The following is a 22,839-nucleotide window of genomic DNA, read 5'->3' as shown; positions in this document are numbered from 1 at the left end:
CACATGCTGTAAAATATGATAATATATTAAGGAGACAAAACATTAAATGTTTAGGCTAACTCCAGCATTTTGTCTCTATAGCAGGTAGACACAGCCTCCATGAAACATATGGTGACTGGTAATCCGTGTTGTTTATCGCCGTACATATTTCACACCATTAGGCCTACTAGACAATAAAAAATAAAAATAAAGATTTCTGTTTGGCATCACTTTCAGCAAAGGGCATGTCCATTTCTCATTTTGTGTTGGCCGACACGAAACTCCTTCTGCCTTTAACTGACAGTTTCACTGGTGTGTGTTGCCATGGATACAGCCAGACAATACGCCATGCCAGAGTTTGTAGCTAGCTCGCTAGCATGTAAACTGGACAGGAACGGTGAAGTCTTGCCAAAAAGTAGTGATAGGTAGATTTTTTATTTCGATGGTATTTAGATATGACTACTAAAAACTGGTTAATTACTAAACCAGCTAATTATTTTCTTGACGAGTTTGTCGCCACCGAATCCACTGTTCCCAGCAGTAACTTCAGCTGAGTAGCTTGCAGGAGGCTCAACAAAACCTTCATCATAGCAAACATGGCAAGTCTAAGTAAATCCCAAGGCAAGACTGCAAAAAAGGAGGCGAGGCCCCGAAGCCCACCAGGTACGTGTGTAACTATCTAGCAGAGAAAACCAATCTCTCTCTCTCTCCCTCTCTCTCTCCCTCTCTCTCTCTCTCTCTCTCTCTCTCTCTCTCTCTCTCTCTCTCTCTCTCTCTCTCTCTCTCTCTCGGACTCTCTCTCATCAAGAGGCTGCAGTCCTGTCATGTTTTCCAGAACATACACACTCTGAACAGACGGGGGAACAGGAGGAAGGAGAGAGAGAGAGGGAGGGAGGGAGGGAGGGAGGGAGGGAGGGAGGGAGAGGAGGGAAGGAGAAAAGCGAAGGTCGGAGGATGAGGGATTTTTGGTGGTCATGGTAACAGCATACAGGCGCTGTTGGAGAGACGAGTAGAATTGCATAAGGGTGCCAGTGATCCAGATCCCAGTGCGTGTGTGTATGTGGTGTGTATGTGGAGTGTGTGTGTTTGTACGCGTGGGTGTGATTTATTCAGCTCCACTTCTTCTCTGGTGGTCAGCAGGTCAGAGAGTGATGCAACATGACTCATTACTTCTCACTGCTGAGTGTGTGTATGTGTGTGTGTGTGGGTAAGTTTCAGCGATGCAGAGGATATGAGTTTGTGTGAGAATATCTGAGATGCTTTTGTGAAAGTAGATGAGGGTCAGTTTGATCTTATTGCTCTCCTCCGCCTTCTCCTCCCATTTCTCTTCTTCCTTTCCCATCATCTCTCTCCTTTCCTCTCTCTCCTCTTTCTCCCTTATCCTCTCCTTCTTTCCTCTCTCTCTCCCCTCCTCCCCTCCTCCCCTCCTCCTCTCCTCTCTCCCCTCCCCCCTCCCTCCCCTGCTCCTCCTTCCCCTCCTCCTCTCCTCTCTCCCCTCCTCCCCTCCCCTTCTCTCCCCTCTCCTCCTCTCCCTCCTGTCCTCCAGAGAAGAAGACCCTGAAGGCTTCAGAGGAGATGTCGTGTGTGAGCGAGCAGCATGCTCCAAGCCCCCCTCTTAAAGGGGAGGACATCCAGGCCCTGGCCATTCGCTCTGAGGACCTGAAGAAGGTACCGCAACGTCCCCACGTAGCCCTGTCCCTAAAGCTACTGGCTGTGCGTGTATTTAATGTGTGTGTGTCTCTGTGTGTGTGTATCTCTGTGTGTGTATCTCCGTGTGTGTGTGTGTATCTCCGTGTGTGTGTGTGTATCTCCGTGTGTGTGTGTGTATCTCCGTGTGTGTGTGTGTATCTCCGTGTGTGTGTGTGTATCTCCGTGTGTGTGTGTGTATCTCCGTGTGTGTGTGTGTAGCTCCGGGAGCCCCAGCCCCCCAGTGACCAGCAGAAGCCGGCGGCGATGATGCGTGTCCTGGTGCGTAAGCCACGCCCCCCCGAGGAGAGCAGGAAGGGACAGAGAGTGGTGGTGGTGGCCCGCCCCCTCGCTCAGGCCTCCACCAATCAGCCGCTGGACTACACAGGTGAGCTCTGTCCAGGGCTCTCATTGGTTGTTTCCCTCTGTTCAGGACTCTTATTGGTTGTCTACCTCTGTCCATCAGGTCCTGGAGGTCCTCGGTTCGATGCCCAGGGAATGGTCCTGCCCCACAGCATTCTGGGTAGTCTGGAGGACTTCAGAAGAGAGATGGAGGCCAGGGGAGAGACAGAGGTGAGGAAACACTTTCCACTTCTCTCTCCTGTTTCCTCTTACCTGTCTCACCTCCTCTCTGACCTGTCTCACCTCCTCTCTGACCTGTCTCACCTCCTCTCTGACCTGTCTCACCCCCTCTCTTACCGGTCTCACCTCCTCTCTTACCTGTCTCACCTCCTTTCTTACCTGTCTCACCTCCTCTCTTCCCTGTCTCACCTCCTCTCTTCCCTGTCTCACCTCCCCTCATCCAGTTGCTGAGTCGCATCCCAGACACCCAGAGAAGATGCCCCCAGGTGGTGGGAGGTCAGAAGGGAGCCGGAGTCCGGGGCCCCTCGTTCCCTGCCCCCCCTCCCCCCTGCGCTCCCCCTCCTCCCCTCTCTCCACCTCAGCTCCAGAGGGAGGTCCAGAGCCACGCCCTGCAGCACTGGCACAGCCACATGAGGCAGCGCAGACGCCAGCAGGACTTCATCTCTAGTGAGTCTGGACTACAACTACCAGCAGGAGGCTTCTCCAGAATCATGTGGAGAGGTTGTTGATGAATCCCTCCCTCCCTACATTTACTTTGTCATTTAGCAGACGCTCTTATCCAGAGCGACTTACAGTAAGTACAGAGACATTCCCCCCGAGGCAAGTAGGGTGAAGTGCCTTGCCCAAGTACACAACGTCATTTTGCACGGCCGGGAAACAGGGCAATCGAACCGGCAACCTTCTAGCCTGATTCCCTAACCGCTCAGCCATCTGACCTCCCTCCCTCCCTCCCTGTGGTGTAGATCTTCTCCAGAAGCCCGTGGAGGGGTTGTTGATGAACCAGAGTAACAGCTTCAGGCAGACCCAGGAACAGAGAGAGCTCCTGTCCCGGGCACTGCCGGCCATCCACCCAGGACATGTACACACATATACCCGTTTATATATCTGGATATATACATAGATATATATATACAGATATATAAACCATATAAACTCCTGTGTCTCTGCATCCATCCATGTGTGTGTGTGTGGCGTGTATGATGTGTGCTGTATGAATGTGTGTGATGTGTGTGTGTGATGTATGAATGTGTGTGTGTGTGATGTATGAATGTGTGTGTGTGATGTATGAATGTGTGTGTGTGATGTATGAATGTGTGTGTGTGATGTATGAATGTGTGTGTGATGTGTGTGTGTGTGTGTGGGATGTGCAGGGCCAGCGTGTGGGCAGTGAGTTCTGGAGTCTTCCTGAGCAGTTTGGGGAGGAGCTGAGTGGCATCAGGGCCACTCTGACCCAGACCCAGAGAGGACGACAGCAGGCCCTCACACACGTAGCACAGCCTGCCAGCATCCGACACGAGTCAGGTACACACACACACTCTGACCCAGACCCAGAGAGGACGACAGCAGCCCCTCACACACGTAGCGTAGCCTGCCAGCATCCGACACGAGTCAGGTACACACACACACAAACTCCCCCACACAAGACATGTGTGCTCATGTGTGCATGCACGTGTCCGTGTGTGTGTTCATGTGTGTGTGTGTCTGTGTTTTCATGTGTGTGTGTGTTCATGTGTGTGTGTGTGTTCATGTGTGTGTGTGTGTGTGTGTTCATGTGTGTGTGTGTTCATGTGTGTGTGTGTGTGTGTGTTTTCATGTGTGTGTGTTCATGTGTGTGTGTGTGTTCATGTGTGTGTGTGTGTGTGTGTTCATGTGTGTGTGTGTTCATGTGTGTGTGTGTGTGTGTGTTTTCATGTGTGTGTGTTCATGTGTGTGTGTGTGTGTGTGTTTTCATGTGTGTGTGTTCATGTGTGTGTGTGTGTTCATGTGTGTGTGTGTTCATGTGTGTGTGTGTTCATGTGTGTGTGTGTGTTCATGTGTGTGTGTGTGTTCATGTGTGTGTGTGTTCATGTGTGTGTGTGTGTGTTCATGTGTGTGTGTGTGTGTGTGTTCATGTGTGTGTGTGTGTGTGTGTGTTCATGTGTGTGTGTGTGTGTGTGTTCATGTGTGTGTGTGTGTGTGTGTGTTCATGTGTGTGTGTGTGTGTGTGTTCATGTGTGTGTGTGTGTGTGTGTGTTCATGTGTGTGTGTGTGTGTGTGTTCATGTGTGTGTGTGTGTGTGTGTTCATGTGTGTGTGTGTGTGCTGCAGGGAACATCCCCCTGGAGGCGTGTGATGGAGCCAGGCGTACCTGGCTCCAGAGTGTGTACCTGAAACACTGCAGACAGGAGCTACGAGACGTCCTCAAACACCTGGACTTCAGCCAGCCTGTAGGACTCACACACACACACACACATACATACACAGAGACAAACACACACATGAAGAAAAACACACACACACATCCAGACCTCCAAGTCGCCCCCCCTGTTCTCCTTCCCAGCCAGCATGCTCTGTCCCTGGACGCCACAGCTGGCTGGCTGCCCCTGGATGTTCTGAGTCATGCTCTAACCAGTAAACCAGTACACCCCCCCCCCCCCCCACACACACACACACCTAGAGAAATGCACACACACAAACACTCACTCGCACTTGATGGCTCATCCATACGCAGAGCAGGTGCTGATCACACCCCATTAACAGTTTAAGTAACAGCCTCAGTCTATGCTCGTACCAAACACACACACACTTATCACAGTGATGTAAGACAACAGTAATGAACATCTCAGATGTGTGCGCACGTGAAGCATGTGTGTGTGTTCATGTGTGGCCACGTGTGTGTGCGCGCGTGTGTGTGTGTGTGTGTGTGGGGGGGGGGGGGGCATACAGATTGTCCTGTAAGGCGGTCTACCAGATGGGACTGTGACAGACTGAGAGAGGCAGGGGAGGGAAGGGAGGGAGAAGAGGGGGTGAGAGAGAGAGAGAGAGAGAGAGTGGTGGGAGGGAGACAAAGAAAGGGGGAGTATGGGAGTAATAGAGAGAGAGAGAGAGAGAGAGAGAGAGAGAGAGATTCATGGCAGTGAAGAACAAACAGAATGAGAACAGATGAAGAGAGAGGGAGGGAGTATAACAGAGGAGACAGAAGGAGAGAGAGAGAAAAGAGAGAGAGAGAAAAGAGAGAGAAGAGAGAGAGATGAAGGCCAGATGGCTGGAGTGAGACAGGCTGACATGGATGGTCACATTGCAGAGTTCAAGATCTGGAAAAACGTGTGTCTAGCCTAGATGGACTGTGATGCTGTTGTTAGTGGTGCAGAGGATTGGTACTGTAAAGTATTGTTATTGTATTATTGTAACTGTAAAATATGATGACCTTAATAATGTTTTGTTATTGTTTATGTCCCCTCTAGGAAATGGATGGGTTGGAGGTTATCGGCTCAGGACAGCCCTTCACGTCCGTCACAGTGGAGCGGAGCCCCCTATTGGAGGAGGAGGAGAGGGGGCAGGAGCTAAGGGACGCAGAACAGAAGGAGAACCGGTAAGAAAAGCTTGATCTCTCTGTGAAGACAGTGTACTGTCTGTACTGTTCTGTCTGTGCTGTTCTGTTTGTACTGTTCTGTCTGTGCTGTTCTGTCTGTACAGGAAACCTCAATAAATTGGGGTGCGTTCCATTTGACACTTCCAGAGATCCCGACTCGGAGTGTCAAACGGAACGCAGCATTAGAATGCTATTTAATGACATTTTCCAAAATTCTAAAGAATTTGTCTATAACACTTCCTGGTCCCCAGTGACCCACTTGCACAGTTTGATGATGTCATGCTGGTTCCGGTGCTGGTTCCTTCTCTGAGATTCTGCGGCCAGCGAGCCCGCTGGACTGGAAACGGCACCTCTCACAAGGTGCACACACACACATGCACACACACACACACACACCACACACACTCAATCGCATACACATGGAAAAAACCCTCTTATCGCCACACACAATGCACATGCAAACACCACTCTAACACACACACTCCCCCCCCTCAAAGCTGTGTGTGTGTGTGTGTTCAGGGTGAGGTTGGCATCAGTGCCCGGGTGCTGTTGGAGGCGTTGGAGGGGGAGAGCGTGTCTTCTGACCTGCAGGTCCACAACGAGGGCAGCACAGCCATCTACTACAGCTGGCAGCGCCTGCCTCAACCCTGCAGCTTCCCCCACACACACACACACACACACACACAGCACTTCTACTTCAACACCTCCACAGGTACGCACGCACACACACACACACACAGCACTTCTACTTCAACACCTCCACAGGTACGCACGCACACACACACACACACAGGACTTCTACTTCAACACCTCCACAGGTACGCACGCACACACACACACACACAGGACTTCTACTTCAACACCTCCACAGGTACGCACACACACACACACACACACAGCACTTCTACTTCAACACCTCCACAGGTACGCACGCACACACAGTTCCATTCAGTAGGAGAAGCTACAATAGGAACACCTGCCTTACAGGAACACCTGCCCAGCAGCATTATGACTTGTTGTTGTGTCTCTCTCGCTTCCTGACTTCTTGGCTTTCAACCTTCCCTCTCTCTCACACCTCTCCTCCTCTCTCACACATCCCCCTCTCTCTCTCTCTCTCTCCCCCATCTTTCATACTTCTCCATCTCTCTCTCTCTCTCTCTCTCTCTCTCTCTCTCTCTCTCTCTCTCTCTCTCTCTCTCTCTCTCTCTCTCTCTCTCTCTCTCTCTCTCTCTCTCTCTCTCTCTCTCTCCCCTCTCTCTCTCTCTCTCTCTCTCTCTCTCTCCCCCTCTCTCTGTCTCTCTCTCTCTCCCCCTCTTCCCCCCCCCCAGGAGTGATCCTGCCAGGTGAGACCCAGAGGGTGGAGTTCATCTTCAAGTCGGAGCGTGCGGGCGTGCTGGGCGAGGCGTGGCGCTTCAACACCCACCCGGTCCTGATGGGCGGAGCCTCGCTGCAAGTCATCCTGCGGGGCGTGGCCCTCTGCCAAGACCGCACCGCCGACCAGCGGCTCGCCATCCAGGTGTGTGTGTGTGGGATGGGGTGTGTGTGTGTATGGGATGGGGGGTGTGTGTGTGTGGGATGGGGTGGGGTGGGGGGTGTGTGTGTGTGGGATGGGGGGTGTGTGTGTGGGGTGTGTGTGTGTGGGGTGGGGTGGGGGGTGTGTGTGTGTGGGATTGGGGGTGTGTGTGTGTGGGATGGGGGGTGTGTGTGTGTGGGATGGGGTGTGTGTGTGTGGGGTGTGTGTGTGGGATGGGGGTGTGTGTGGGGTGTGTGTGTGTGTGTGGGGTGTGTGGGATGGGGGGTGTGTGTGGGGTGTGTGTGTGTGTGTGTGGGGTGGGGTGTGTGTGTGTGTGGGGGGAATGTATGAATGTTAATACTTTAATGTGTCCTTGTTTGTGTGTGTTTGTGTGTTTGTGTGTGTGTTTGTGTGTGTGTGTGTGTGTGTGTGTGTGTGTGAGCAGAGGGAGCTGGAGCAGAGGGTGGCTGTGACGGTGTGTCGCTCGTTGGTGTGTGACGTGTTACGAGGAGTCCGAACCCCAGAGAGACCCGGCTCTCCTGCTGAGCTGTACACCACAGAAGAAGAACACTTCCTCTCCAGCAACCCTCGGGTACATGACACACCCCAGCTGTACACCACAGAAGAAGAACCCTGTACCCCACAGCACAACCAAGCTCTCTCTCTCCTTCTATGTCTCTCTCTCCTTCTATGTCTCTCTCTCCCTCTCTCTCTCAGTTGCAGTACCAGTATGAGACTGTGGAGGCGCTCAAGGCTCTGTGGCAGCAAGTAGCTGCAGCAGGAGAACCCTGGGACCTCTCAGTCACCAGGCTCCGACAGGTACACACACACACACACACCCTCCGACAGGTACACACACACACACACACAGGTACAAGCACACATGAATGCAAAAAACATGCACACACAGACTTACACACAAGCACAAACACAGGAACACAGAACACATACCCTCAGAGAGCGAGTGTGGTTTCTAAGCAGGGTCCTGTGTGCTGCGTGTCCCAGGTGGTGCTGGCCCTGCCCCAGGGGGAGGATGGCCCCGAGGCAGCCCAGGACGGCCTCACCAGAGAGGGGGCACTGGAACACTACAACTCCCTGCTTCTGCAGCTTGCTAGGCCACAGCACACGGGAAGACCTCTGCCCCGGACTTCTGTAGGGTGAGAGAAGAATGCCTGCACACACACACTGCACACACACACACACACACACTGCACACACACTGCACACACACACACTGCACACACACTGAACACACACACTGCACACACACACTGCACACACACACACACACTGCACACACACTGCACACACACACACACTGCACACACACACACTGCACACACACACTGCACACACACACTGCACACACACACTGCACACACACTGCACACACACACACACACACTGCACACACACACACACACACACTGCACACACACTGCACACACACACACTGCACACACACTGCACACACTGCACACACACACTGCACACACACTGCACACACACACACTGCACACACACACTGCACACACACTGCACACACACACACTGCACACACACACTGCACACACACACTGCACACACACTGCACACACACTGCACACACACACTGCACACACACACTGCACACACACTGCACACACACACTGCACACACACACTGCACACACACACTGCGTACTCACACACAGAGACTGCTGCCACCTGCTGTAGAGAATATATACTGCACTATACGTGTCTTAATATGTGTGTGTGTCTGTTTTTTCTGTGTGTATTCCTGTGTGTGTGTGTGTGTTGCAGGGTGCAGTTATGGAGGGAGCTGCTGGACAGCTTGGTCAGTCAGGCACTCTGGCTCAGACACACACTGGGTCTCCCTGACCCTCTGCTGCACCAGGAGAACTGTAGGAACACACACACACACTCTCTCTCTCTCACACACACACACACACACACACTCTCTCTCACACACACACACACACACACACACTCTCTCTCTCACACACACACACACACACAACACACACACACACACACTCTCTCTCTCTCTCACACACACACACACACACACACCTCTCTCTCACACACACACACACACACACACACACTCTCTCTCTCACACACACACACACACACACACACACACTCTCTCTCACACACACACACACACACACACACTCTCTCTCACACACACACACACACACACACACACACACTCTCTCTCTCACACACACACACACACACACACACTCTCTCTCACACACACACACACACACACACACTCTCTCTCACACACACACACACACACACACACACACACACACACACACACCTATGTACTCTGAGATGAACCCTTCATCCCCAGGGGGGAGGGTGAAGAAAGAGGAGATGAAAGAAGACAAGAGGGAGGAGAAGAAGGAGGAGAAGAGGGGAGGCCCGCCCCCTAAGGAGGACAAGAAAGTGGGGAGTGGGAAGGAGGAGAAGAAGGGAGCGCACAAGCCCGCAGTGAAAGAGAAGCCTGTGGAGGTGAGACTGTGGTGCAGTGACCTGGTCCAGCCACCAGGGGCAGCAGGCTGTGGAGGTGAGACTGTGGTGTAGTGACCTGGTCCAGCCACCAGGGGCAGCAGGCTGTGGAGGTGAGACTGTGGTGCAGTGACCTGGTCCAGCCACCAGGGGCAGCAGGCTGTGGAGGTGAGACTGTGGTGCAGTGACCTGGTCCAGCCACCAGGGGCAGCAGGCTGTGGAGGTGAGACTGTGGTGCGGTGACCTGGTCCAGCCACCAGGGGCAGCAGGCTGTGGAGGTGAGACTGTGGTGCAGTGACCTGGTCCAGCCACCAGGGGCAGCAGGCTGTGGAGGTGAGACTGTGGTGCAGTGACCTGGTCCAGCCACCAGGGGCAGCAGGCTGTGGAGGTGAGACTGTGGTGCAGTGACCTGGTCCAGCCACCAGGGGCAGCAGGCTGTGGAGGTGAGACTGTGGTGCAGTGACCTGGTCCAGCCACCAGGGGCAGCAGGCTGTGGAGGTGAGACTGTGGTGCAGTGACCTGGTCCAGCCACCAGGGGCAGCAGGCTGTGGAGGTGAGACTGTGGTGCAGTGACCTGGTCCAGCCACCAGGGGCAGCAGGCTGTTGAGGTGAGACTGTGTGCAGTGACCTGGTCCAGCCACCAGGGGCAGCAGGCTGTGGAGGTGAGACTGTGTGCAGTGACCTGGTCCAGCCACCAGGGGCAGCAGGCTGTGGAGGTGAGACTGTGGTGTAGTGACCTGGTCCAGCCACCAGGGGCAGCAGGCTGGAGGCTGCAGCCTCTATACGTTTGTCTCTCTCTCTTTCCCGTCCATTTTTGCTGTTTCTCCTCTGTCAGTCCCCCCCTCCTGTCTTCACTCCCTCTCTCAATCCCTCAATCTCTCCTCCACCTTCCCTTCCTCCATCCGTCCCCACCTCCTTCCTCTCTCTCCTTTTTCTCTTTCTCCTTTAGCTCCCTCCATACATACATCCTCCCTCCTTCTCTCCCTCTCTCTCTCTCTCTCTCTCTTCTCTCTCTCTCTCTCTCTCTCTCTCTCTCTCTCTCCTCTCTCTCTCTCTCTCTCCCTCCCCCAGATGATTGACTCATAGTGAGGCCTTCTATTTGTCTCCGGCTGCCATGGAAACAGGACATTCTGTGAAAATGTGCACCTGCCGTCCAACTGTGTGTCCAGGGTGTGAATCATGACACCCGTACTGGCCCTTCAGCCATCTGTACACTCACACACACACACTCTCACACACACACACCAGACATACACGCACACATAGTATACAAACTGTCTGTACATGTACACAAAAGTATTCAGTACATGTGCTGGTTCTCATTCTCTGTCTCTCTCTCCGTCTGTCTCTCTCTCTTTCTGTCTGTCTCGCTCTATCTCTCTCTCTCTCTCTCTCCGCCTCCCCCCCACCAGGAGCGCCCCCCCAGTAAGAAGAAGGGGAGAGGGGGAGGAGGTGGGGAGGAGAGGGGAGGAGGTGGGGAGGAGAGGGGAGGAGGTGGGGAGGTGTCCTGGGGGAAGGAAGGGAAGGAGGCCTCGCCCACCTCCTCCAGCCCAGAGACTGCTACCAAGACCAGCCGGCTGGCAGCCCAGTGGAGCCCTGCGCCCTGGAGCAGTACCGCACACAGCTGCACCAGCAGGTAGGACTGACCAGCACCACTGGATTATACTGTACTAGCACCACTGGATTATACTGTACTAGCACCACTGGATTTACTGTACTAGCACCACTGGATTATACTGTACTAGTACCACTGGATTATACTGTAGTAGTATAATACAGCACTATACTGTACTCTACTAGCAGTAGATTATATTATATTAACATTATACTATGATGTACTGTACTATGGTATACTATGTGATATCAGAATCAGAATCTGTTTTTATCGTCATGTAAGTTTACACATACACAGAATTTACTGTGGCAGGAAGGTGCAAACAATAAACATATACGGATCTTAATTTAAAATAGTAGAATGTATATGGATCCTGTAGCACACAGTCCTAGCAGGAGAGTGACCTGTCCTGTAGCACACAGTCCTAGCAGGAGAGTGACCTGTCCTGTAGCACACAGTCCTAGCAGGAGAGTGACCTGTCCTGTAGCACACAGTCCTAGCAGGAGAGTGACCTGTCCTGTAGCACACAGTCCTAGCAGGAGAGTGACCTGTTGTAGCACACAGTCCTAGCAGGAGAGTGACCTGTCCTGTAGCACACAGTCCTAGCAGGAGAGTGACCTGTCTTGTAGCACACAGTCCTAGCAGGAGAGTGGACCTGTCCTGTAGCACACAGTCCTAGCAGGAGAGTGACCTGTCCTGTAGCACACAGTCCTAGCAGGAGAGTGACCTGTCCTCCTCCTGCAGGTGTGTGTTCTGATGGAGGGGGCTGGTGGACTCCCTGTGTCAGCTGCTGGAGGAGGATGCAGAGGCATAGACACACACACACACACACACACACACACACACACACACACACAAAGATCAATTTGTGTAGTCTGAGTGTTCCACCCTCTTGGATCCCACCTAAATGTGTCTATGAAGGTTATTTTCTAATCAATAAACCTCGGATGTCGATATGAGCTCATCAATATCACTTACATCAATGCATCTCTCTCTCTTTCTTTTCAATTCAGTTAGATCAAAATGCTTTATTCACATGAATGATCAGGTTAAACAATGTTGCCGAAGCAGTCCACAGTGAAGGGACAACATGTAATTTCTCTCCTTCTCTCTCTATCTCTTTTCCTCACTCCGCTCTCTCTCCCTCTCTCCTTTCCTTTCTCTCTCTGTCTCCCCCTCTCTCTCTCTCTCTCTGGCCTCTCTCCTTTCCTCTCTCTCTCTTTCTCTCTCTGTCTCTCTCTCCTCTCTCTCTGCCTCTCTCTCCCTCCCTCACTCCTTTCCTCTCTCTCTCTGTCTCCCCCTCTCCCTCTCTCCTTTCTTTCCTCTCTCTCTCTTTCTCTCTCTGTCTCTCTTTCTCTCTCTGTCTCTCTCCCTCTCTCTCTGCCTCTCTCTCCCCCCTTCTCTCTCCCTCCCTCACTCCTTTCCTCTCTTTCTCTCTCTCCCCCCTCTCTCCTCTCTCTCTCTCTCTCTCTCTCTCTCTCTCTCTCTCTCTCTCTCTCTCTCTCTCTCTCTCTCTCTCTCTCTCTCTCTCTCTCTCTCTCTCTCTCTCTCTCTCTAGGATGATAGTGGGTTAAACGCTGACTCTGCATGCCATGCGCCCCCTGCCCGCCCCTTATTCCCTCCTTCTCTGCGAGTGCGTGCCTGCCTGCCGGTATTGCGTGTATGAGTGTGTGGGTGCAACGAGTGACTGTAACGGTCCGTAGGGGTTATCTGTTCCTATATGCGGATTTAACGGCTGCACCGGTTCGCATCGCAACTCAACCGGAGGAAGGCCACGCGCACAGCTGGAATTACACACCATTACCGTCACGGGAACGTTAAGCTCAACATCCTACTTCACGTTCACCGGGAAGGCTACATCTCACGGCAACGACTGCTGCTGCCTGTCGTGTAGATAGAGATCGTTTTAATTCGGGGGAATACCGGCGCTGCGGAGAGAAGCGAGCCGAGGATGGTGCCCGGTAACGGAGGCGGGAGATGAGGCCATGGATGGGGTGAGTAATGCGGTAAAGCATAGTGCAGAAAACATGTCACACAACGTAAACATAGTGGGACGTTTGAAAATGTTGTTCTACATCTTCTCTAAGCAGTTTTGTTAACGGTAAGATATAATTTGACCTCACGAACAGATACGTGGTTGGATGTCATGCTCCACGTTTTGTTGACAGCTCGCGCAATGAGTACTGGGTTGCGTAAGAATCCGCGCTAGGTCGCGGGAGAGCCCAAGCGGACCGCACTGTCGAGGGGGCGTGTGTGTGTGAGAGAGCGACGTCCCGTGCGCGCATCGCTGCCACCGATATTGACGCCCCCCCCATCGCCACCTGTCAAATGCACCTGCCACCTCCCACTGCCCATGCGTAGGTTACTGTAAACGGGGGTGACGTAACGAGCTGCTGGGCACCACGCGCTGACTCCACTCCAACGAAGTCGCGCGACAATGGCTCTATCCTCAAAGTCACTCGCTGCGGGCGTCTGAGGTAAACTAGCGAGGTTAGTCCGAGTTTCACGAGAGAGAGGTGAGAAGAAGAGGAAAGTCTATAAAACACATAGAACGCACAATGTAATGTGGCTATGTTGTCTGTGGAGGTGAATTGGGAAGGAAGCAACTTCTGTCCTGTTAGCACTCTCTCTCTCTCTCTCTCTCTCTCTCTCTCTCTCTCTCTCTCTCTCTCTCTCTCTCTCTCTCTCTCTCTCTCTCTCTCTCTCTCTGTAAGGATGAATGTGAGTGTGTTGTGTGTGTGTGTGTGAAGGCTGGAAGGACACTTTGAAGGAGAGGCAAGGTAAACTGGGGTGTGTGTGTTCAATCGAGAGAGAGAGAGAGAGAGAGAGAGAGAGAGAGAGAGATAGAGACATAAAGAGGGCTGGAGAGAGGAAGAGAGAGAGAGATAAAGGAATGAGGGTAGAGAGAGAGGAAGAGAGAGAGATAAAGGAAGGAGAGACAGGAAGAGAGAGAGAGATAAAGGAATGAGGGTAGAGAGAGGAAGAGAGAGATGATTTTGCAGAAAGGTGATACAGTTGGAAGTTGCTGATCTCTGGAGTTTGTCTTGTGTTTGTCCTCCAGTGGGTTCTCTCAATCGTTTGTTCACCTAAGCACATCTCCTCTTCATCTCTCTCTCTCTCCTCTTCATCTCTGTCTCCTCTTCATCTCTCTCTCTCCTCTTCATCTTTCTCTCCTCTTCATCTCTCTCTCCTCTTCATCTCTCTCTCTCTCCTCTTCATCTCTCTCTCCTCTTCATCTCTCTCTCCTCTTCATCTCTCTCTCTCTCCTCTTCATCTCTCTCTCCTCTGGGGATATTGCAGTTCTCTTGTCAGTGCTGATGTGTGCACAGCAGGAGTTGAACCAATAGCAAGTCTGATCCGGTCATCCTCTCATGCAATTGGAGAACTTAATTTCAAACCAGCCAATCAGTGGGGCAGAGCTACTGTATGCATGCTGATAACATGTAATGCAACTATGTCTCTCCTCAAACATAACTATGAACTTTAGTATATAGCATCAGACGTCAACTTCGTAAACCTGAGGTAGGTGAGGCTGTGATACTGAGAATGAGTTAGGGGCGGGGGCCATACTGGAAGAGGGGGAGGAGGAGAAGGAAGGAGAATGAGAAGTACTGTAGTGATGAATTCCCTCTTGTCTGTGATGAAATATGAGTTTGTAAGTGAAAGTGGGTTAACTGTGTGTGTGTATCCAGGGGTTGGCCTGGAAAAGAGAGATGGCCAGACAGACACTTGGTGAAGCTTTTAATGACCATTTCCTGTTGAGAGCTTGCTGGTCTCTTTTAACACTGCCCTACTCCCTAGATCCTACTCCCTACTCCCTAGACCCTATATCCTACTCCCTAGACTTTACTAGGTGGGGACGATAGTGTAGATCTAGGGGGGACCTGATAGGTAGATCTAGGGGGGACCTGATAGGTAGATCTAGGGGGGGACCTGATAGGTATATTTAGGGGGGACCTGATAGGTAGATCTAGGCGGGACCTGATAGGTAGATTTAGGGGGGACCTGATAGGTAGATCTAGGGGGGACCTGATAGGTAGATTTAGGGGGGACCTGATAGGTAGATTTAGGGGGACCTGATAGGTAGATTTAGGGCAGCTATTTAGGTTCAGCCCCTCCTTTTCCTTCCAAACTTGAACCATTTAGTGAAGGAGGGAACCTGCCCGAGTCATAAATCACATCTGGCCCCTGGAGAATATACACCCCAACTAACAGGGTACACCACAACAACAGGAGTCTCTCTCTCCCTCTCTCTCTGCCTCTCTCTCTCCCCTCCTCTCTCTCTCTCTCTCTCTCTCTCTCTCTCTCTCTCTCTCTCTCTCTCTCTCTCTCTCTCTCTCTCTCTCTCTCTCCATCTCTCCTTCCCTCTCTCCTTTCCTCTCTTTCTCTCTGTCTATCTCTCTCTCCATCTCTCCTTCCCTCTCTCCTTTCCTCTCTTTCTCTCTGTCTCTCTCTCTTTGTCTCTCACTTCCTCACTTTGTCACTTTCGATCTTTTCTTCAGTGCCATCTCTGACCCGCCTCCATAGAGCGGAAATTACACCGCCCTTCCATCCCTCCATCCTTCTATCCCTCCCCTCTTTTCCTAGTCTGACTCCGTGACCCTTTAACCTTTTGAACCCCGACACCACCCCCCCCCCCCCATCGCCATGACGACCTCAGCCCTACGTCGACAGGTGAAGAACATCGTTCACCAACTACTCAGAGGCGGAGATCAAGGTGTGTGTATCTGTGTGAGGTGTGTGTGTGTATCTGTGTGAGGTGTGTGTATGTGTGTGAGGTGTATGTGTGTATCTGTGTGAGGTGTGTGTATGTGTGTGAGGTGTATGTGTGTATCTGTGTGAGGTGTGTGTACGAGTGTATCTGTGGATGTGTGTTTGTGTGTATGTACGTGCAGGTATTAGCAGTCCATATTCCAAATACATGTATCCATCCTCTCCACCAATCCCGTGGCTCCTAGGTGCGGGAGGCGACCTCCAACGACCCCTGGGGCCCCTCCTCCTCTCTGATGTCAGAGATCGCCGACCTGACCTTCAACGTGGTGGCGTTCGCAGAGGTCATGGGCATGGTGTGGAAGCGTCTGAACGACAGCGGCAAGAACTGGCGCCACGTCTACAAGGTTACACCCCCGCACACACACCTGTACACACCTGTACACACCTGTACACACCTGTACATACCTGTACACACCCCCAGTAGGCCCTGACTGTGAGACTACCTGTCTGTCTGTCTTTAGGCCCTGACTCTGCTAGACTACCTGTTGAAGACCGGCTCAGAGAGAGTGGCACAGCAGTGCAGAGAGAATGCCTTCACTATACAGGTACACTGCCTGTCTATCTGCCTGTCTGCTTGTCTGTCTGTCTGCATGTCTTATCTGTCACCCCCTTATCTGCCAGTCTGTCAACGTGTCAAACAAAGTCTGAATCTCTCCCTGTCGTGTCCCGGTTCAGACGCTGCGAGACTTCCAGTACGTGGACCGAGACGGCCGCGACCAGGGGGCCAACGTCCGGGAGAAGTCCCGCCAGCTGGCCTGCCTGCTCAGGGACGAGGAGCGGCTCCACCAGGAGAGGAGCCAGGCGCTGAAGACCAAGGAGCGCATGGCAGGGGGAGGCAGCGGGGGAGGAGGAGGGGGAGGAGGAGGAGGAGGGGGAGTGGGAGGAGGGGGAGGAGGGGGAGGAGGGGGAGGAGGAGGGGTGGGGTACGGAGGCGTGCCGCCCTCATACCACCCTGGCCGGAGGAGCAGTCAGCCCAGCATGGCCGTCCTCTACGGGGAGGAGTTCAGCCGCTCACGAGGCTCTCCCTCCTCCTTTAACTGTGAGTGGACGCTTCAGACCTCCCCTTTAACTACAGACCTCCCCTTTAATTACAGACCTCCCCTTTAACTACAGACCTCCCCTTTAACTACATACCTCCCCTTGAACTACAGACCTCCCCTTTAACTACATTCCTCCACTTTAACTTAGAACCTTAACTTTAACTGCCCCCCACCCCCTCTCCCCCTCTCCTGTCTGCCTCCTCCTCTCCTCCCTCCCTCCCCCTCCCCTCCCCCCAGCCTCCTCCTCCTCCCCCCAGGAAGCGTCGGAGTTGGAGCAGGCCCGACCCCAGACCAGCGGGGAGGAGGAGCTGCAGCTGCAGCTGGCCCTGGCCATGAGCAGGGAGGAGAGCGAGAAGGTAGCGCACACACACACACAGACACACACACTTGCTGTAGATACTCCTCCTTCATCTCCTCCTTCCTCCTCCCTCCACCTCCTCTTCCTGTCACCTGTCTGTCTGTCTGTCTACCCGTCTGTCTACCTGTTTGTCTGTCTAGCTGTCTATATGTCTGTCCTCTCAACAGTGAAATCTAACTAGCAGAAGAAAACACCAGTTGACTATTGTCTGTGCCAAAGCTTCTGTGTGTGACTACAGCGTCTCCATGGTAATCATGTTGATGATGTCATCCTGTTGCTCCTGCAGGTGCAGCGCTGTTGTCAAGGAGACGAATCACTGTTACAGAATTCCACGGACGAGAGGAGGAGAGAAAGGCAATCAAGGCCCAGGGAGGTGAGAGTGTGTTTCTCTGTGTGTGTGGATGTGTGTGTATCTATGTGTGTGTGTGTGTGTGTGCATGTGTGGCTGTGTGTGTGTATCTATGTGTGTGTGTATCTGTGTCTGTGTGTATGGAATGGTAATTCCATCGTCCTATCTAACCTTGAGAGCCACATTACATTTTCTAGGAAGGATTCTTGCCTGTCTCCAAACCACACACTACCTCACGTTCTCATTGGTCTGCACTCCGACCAATCAGCATATTTTGGACTTTTATATAAAGCTTCTGGTGACAGAGGGAGGGAGGGAGGGTAGATTGGCTGAAGGTGGGGTGGATAGAGTGAGAGGGATAAACTGATGGAGGGGTTTAGGGATTTATGATAATGTTTCAATGTAGTTCTGTCCTCTTACATAAAACAGACACAGCTGCCTTAAAACAAAGAGGGTAGGGATACACACAGAGAGATGAATTTAGAGGCTTCATTGTAACTGGGAGATTTGTTTAGAATATGGGTGTGTTGTGAAGAATTACGTTTAGAGTGTGTGTGTGTGTTTAAGTGTGTGTGTGTGTTTAAGTGTGTGTGTTTAAGTGTGTGTGTGTGTGTGTTTAAGTGTGTGCCGATGCATGTTGGGAAGGACACATTTACGCCACAGGATCCTGTTCCTGTTTCTCTAGTCGGCCATGTTGGACCTGGTTGCCATATTTGGTACTTCCCCCTCTGAAGCCCCGCCCCCCAGGGAGGACCCATGGGAAGCTCCGCCCACTTGCGACATCAACACCGACCCCTGGGATTCCATAGGTGAGTGGCACACAAACACACACACTATTTCTCTCTTTTCCATCTTTCTCCCTCCCTCTCTCCATCTCTCTCTCTCTCCATCTCTCTCTCCCTCTCTCTCTCTCTCTCTCTCTCTCTCTCTCTCTCTCTCTCTCTCTCTCTCTGTCTCTGTCTCCCCCTCCCTCTCTCTCTCTCACTCTCCCTCTCTCTCTCTCTCTCTCTCTCTCTCCCTCTCTCTCCCCCTATCTCTCTCCCCCTATCTCTCTCTCACTCTCTCTCTCTCCCCCTCCCTCTCTCTCTCTCTCTCTCTCTCTCTCTCTCTCCTCTCAGCAGAAGTTCAGTCCAGCACTCCTGTGATTGGTAGTCCCTGGGCTGTCTCACCCACCTCCAATAAACCGTCCAATCCCTGGGCTTCGTTACACTCTCCCAAAGAACACTGGGAAGGTCCTCCCTCCTCCCCCAGGCCCCAGGACCCAGACTGGGACAGCCCGACCCTCACAGGTACACACACACTCCTGCACACACACTCAGTCCTACACACACACACATTCCTGCACACACACTTACACTGAGTTTTGGGATCTTTCAGGAGCTGATCCCTTCTCCGTCCAGGGGGAGGAGCCTAAACAGGAAGGAGGACAAACAGTCTCCACCCCTCAAACTGGCAGCCCCACAGGTGGAACTTACCTGCTTGTCTGTCTGATTACCTGTCTGTCTGTCAGTCTGTCCGTCTGATTACCTGTCTGCTTGTCTGCCTGTCTGTCTGCTTGTCTGCCTGTCTGTCAGTCTGTCAGTTAATTTACATTTAAGTCATTTAGCAGACGCTCTTATCCAGAGCGACTTACAGTAAGTACAGGGACATTCCCCCGAGGCAAGTAGGGTGAAGTGCCTTGCCCAAGGACACAGCGTCAGTTGGCATGACCGGGAATCGAACTAGCAACCTTCGGATTACTAGACCGACTCCCTCACCGCTCAGCCACCTGACTCCCTCCCATACACACAAATTTCTGTTAATGTATGATCTCCCACCTCTCCCTCCAGACTGTTTTGCCGACCCCCCTGTGAGGGTACTGGTGAACGGGCGGGGGGGGGGCAGCCCAGAGATGTTCCACCTCTCCCACCTGGAGCCCCCCTTCGGCGCCCCGCCCCCACGCATGTGCCGCACCCCTGAAGCCTTCCTGGGCGCGAGGGGGGCGTCGCTGGTCAACCTGGACGCCCTCATACCACCCAACCCCCCCGCCAAGACGCACAACCCCTTCCTCTCAGGTAACACACAGACACACATACACAGAAACACACACACAGATGCACACTCATATTCACTTCTCTCTCTCTTCCTCCCTCTCCCCCCTCTCCAGGTCTCAGCACCCCCTCCCCCACCAACCCCTTCCACAGCGACCAGCCCCGCCTCACCCTAAACCAGATGCGCCCCCGCTCCACCTCCCCCCTGCCCCCCCATATGCTGCCCTACAGCCCCTCCCTGCCCCTGCCTCTCCTCCACCAGCCCTCTGCCCTCCCCTCCTCCCTCACCCAGCCCCCTGCGGGCCTCCTGGGCCTCCCCGCCAACCTCCCCCAGCCTCTTCTCCCCCTCTCCCCCCGCCCCGCCCAGCACCCCTCTCTTCACACACACAGCCACAACCCCTTCCTCTGAAAGATGGAGTGGAAGGGTGGGGGAGGAGGGGGGGGCAGGACACAGGGAGTCACTGGGATAGAACCAGGAGGGAGGAATATCGAGTCGTTGTGACATCACTTCCGGAGAATGTCAGAGCACTATGACATCACCAACCCTTCCTCATATCACCCGACTCTGAAGAGAGAGACTCTGCTGCCCCTTTCTGGAATCGTAATCTGTATGAATAATATGGATGAATAATATGGATGAATAATCTGGATGAATAATCTGGATTAAGAATTGTGACTGGAAGTAAACTGGACCTCTACAATGAACTGGATGTATGGATTGGTCTCTAGACACCCTGGCTGCTAAAATGAACTCTGGAATAAAATGTATATGTATGTATACACACTACACACACACATTACACACACACACATACAGACATACACACGTACTGTACATACAGACACATACACACTGCGCACACATCTATAGACACACACACACACAGACACACACACACACTACTGGTGTTCTTCACTGAGCGCATGAATGATTTATTCTCCAGCCCCCCTTGCTCGCTCACACACATACACACACCAGTGGATCCATCTACTAATAAATATTAATAAATGGATGGTGTTTGCATTTGAATAAGAATATGTATCTTCTGTATGTGTGTGTGATCACACACACACACGTGTCCTCATTCGTCAGTAGAGGGGTGTAGAGGTCGCAGACGGGTTGAGCTTCCATGCCACTAGAGGGAACACTTCCACTACCAGTAACAGCAAGGAATAGTGTGTGTATGTGTGTGTGCATGAGTGTGTGTGTGCATGAGTATGTGTGTGTGTACAGATATATAGCCTGTATCACTTTTCTTAATGGGGTTCTTATAAACCCGGGATACTCAAGACGGGCCCTTGATTGCAAATATTTCCTTGAGTGTTCAAACACACACACACACTAGACTAGTCGGTGCTGCTCTGAGGAGTGATAAACAGTAATCACCCACACCAAAATGGCTGCCAATATGGAACACATTAGCACACCCAGAGAGGGGAGACACGCACAAATACACACCCAACACACACACACTAGGATGAAGGGAGTGTGTGCAGGAAGTGTGGTGGAGCAAACAGAGTCCAGACTGCAGGTGTGGTTCAATTACTTCCTGTTTCCTAATCACCCAAACTGTGTGGGGTGTGTGTGGGGGGGGGGGGGGCTGACTTTAAGACTATTCTGTTCTTTCTTGTTCAGTTTAGACAATGTTTTGTTACTACACTGTGTATCTTTGTGTGTGTGTGTGTGTGTGAATGTGTGTGTACAGCGTGCTGTGTGTGTGTGTGTACAGCGTGAATGTGTGACTCAACCATGGAGAACCGTAACTCTAATATTTATCTAACTCTGCTCTACGCTTCAATACGCTTCACAGACACACACACACTGAACCCATCTGTTTCAGCTGACACACACACACTCACACACTGCCAACACCAACAAGAAATCCACCACCTGCAATGTCAAAAAGATGGATTACCTCCAAGATGTAGAGACAGAGTGTAGGCTCGTGTTTACATTGTTTAAGAATAACGTATTGGGAAGAAGCCTGACGTCATTTTATTAACTGATTTAAGACCCCGTTCTTGTACTTTTCTGCTGTGCTAAATTAACTTCAGCTCAACTCTCAGACATTTCTGTCATATGCATTTATTGTAAAATATCTTTGGTAATGTCTGTTTCCTGTGAGCACACGGGGAAAGTAAGAAAATAAAACTGCGTGTTTCTGTTTGGATTCCATTGACAGTTGAAGAAGGCGGTTCCTGACTGATTGCAAATGAAGCGAATGATAGGCTTGTCCGTGTTTTCGCCTCGACCAATGTTTGACTACGATTGCATGTTTGCGGAAGTAAGGCTGTGTGGAGTTATGACAACTCGCCTTCCAACGTGCTCCCAGCCATTGACATCGAAATTCAAGACCAGCTATCTTGGTTATTTCGCCCATTAAACACGTGAGGAAGTTGTTGTATTTACCGTCCGAATGGATGTGGCGTTCATCGTGACTATCTCACGTGTTAAACTCTACCGAATACCACGTTGTTCCATCCATTTAACCGGCATTGCCCTCACATCCGCCCACATTTCCGAAATTAGTTAGACTGTTGGGAAATCAGTATCGCGTTCAGATGAGAAGCGGTGACTTCCCCGTCCTCGCGGCAGCGGATCAGGACACAGATTACGTCCCTGCTAAACGCCTTCGCACGAGAACACGGGGGAGTCTTCCGGTGACTCCAGGAGGTGTGGATGGAGGCGGGGAGGCAAGGAGGACTGTGGACGTGGTAGGTAACAACCCTGTATGGACCCGGTATTTTGACTAAATTAATACGTGACACAATAGTCCTGGTGCAATCTGTTAAATCGGTTAAAATTACTCTTCAGTGTAAATGTAAATACCGGTGTTGTACCGAAATCGGTGACCTACCGAAAACTGTGACCAGGGGTCGCTGTTCTAATGGCATCACTGATGACACCTGTTACACACATTCTTTCTTAAATACGCACTTTAAATATCAACTACAACTTGAATATAAAGGTCCTGAGCAGAGTTCCTCTTCCTCGTGTGTCCAGGTCATAGTGCCGATGCACAGGCCCTGCAGACAGTCTC

The 22,839-nt window shown here is 52.1% G+C and overlaps 2 protein-coding genes and 1 long non-coding RNA gene across 3 annotated transcripts; all 3 read left to right on the top strand.

Moving 5' to 3' along the window:
- Positions 1–244: 244 nt before the first annotated feature.
- Positions 245–11,075, top strand: mycbpap (mycbp associated protein; the record flags this gene model as incomplete). The annotated part of the gene is made up of 18 exons (XM_062455580.1): positions 245–642; positions 1,526–1,647; positions 1,888–2,053; positions 2,132–2,238; positions 2,472–2,694; positions 2,991–3,106; positions 3,399–3,549; positions 4,335–4,453; positions 5,471–5,598; positions 5,850–5,958; positions 6,118–6,310; positions 6,927–7,114; positions 7,557–7,703; positions 7,829–7,930; positions 8,117–8,268; positions 8,914–9,014; positions 9,476–9,636; positions 11,046–11,075. Coding segments are annotated over exons 1-18 (2,382 nt in total), but the record flags the coding sequence as incomplete, so codon positions are not given.
- A 40-nt stretch (positions 11,076–11,115) lies between these two features.
- On the top strand, positions 11,116–12,225 carry LOC134016196 (uncharacterized). The gene is made up of 2 exons (XR_009929438.1): positions 11,116–11,269; positions 11,993–12,225. It is a non-coding gene; the product is annotated as an uncharacterized LOC134016196 (long non-coding RNA).
- Positions 12,226–12,852: 627 nt separating this feature from the next.
- LOC134016195 (epsin-3-like) lies at positions 12,853–20,824 on the top strand. Its single transcript, XM_062455586.1, is given in 13 exon segments — positions 12,853–13,738; positions 15,751–15,940; positions 15,942–15,965; positions 16,207–16,365; positions 16,483–16,566; positions 16,697–16,897; positions 17,337–17,417; positions 17,706–17,792; positions 18,454–18,577; positions 18,887–19,057; positions 19,146–19,232; positions 19,598–19,822; positions 19,915–20,824. Coding segments are annotated over 12 exon segments (1,581 nt in total). The 5' UTR covers positions 12,853–13,738; positions 15,751–15,895; the 3' UTR covers positions 20,208–20,824.
- The last annotated feature ends 2,015 nt before the right edge of the window (positions 20,825–22,839 follow it).

The sequence above is a fragment of the Osmerus eperlanus genome, unplaced genomic scaffold (genome assembly GCF_963692335.1).
Source record: "Osmerus eperlanus unplaced genomic scaffold, fOsmEpe2.1 SCAFFOLD_85, whole genome shotgun sequence".
Classification (NCBI taxonomy): Eukaryota; Metazoa; Chordata; class Actinopteri; order Osmeriformes; family Osmeridae; genus Osmerus; species Osmerus eperlanus.
Note: the sequence above shows the minus strand (reverse complement) of the source record. Positions and strands in the feature narration are given on the sequence as shown.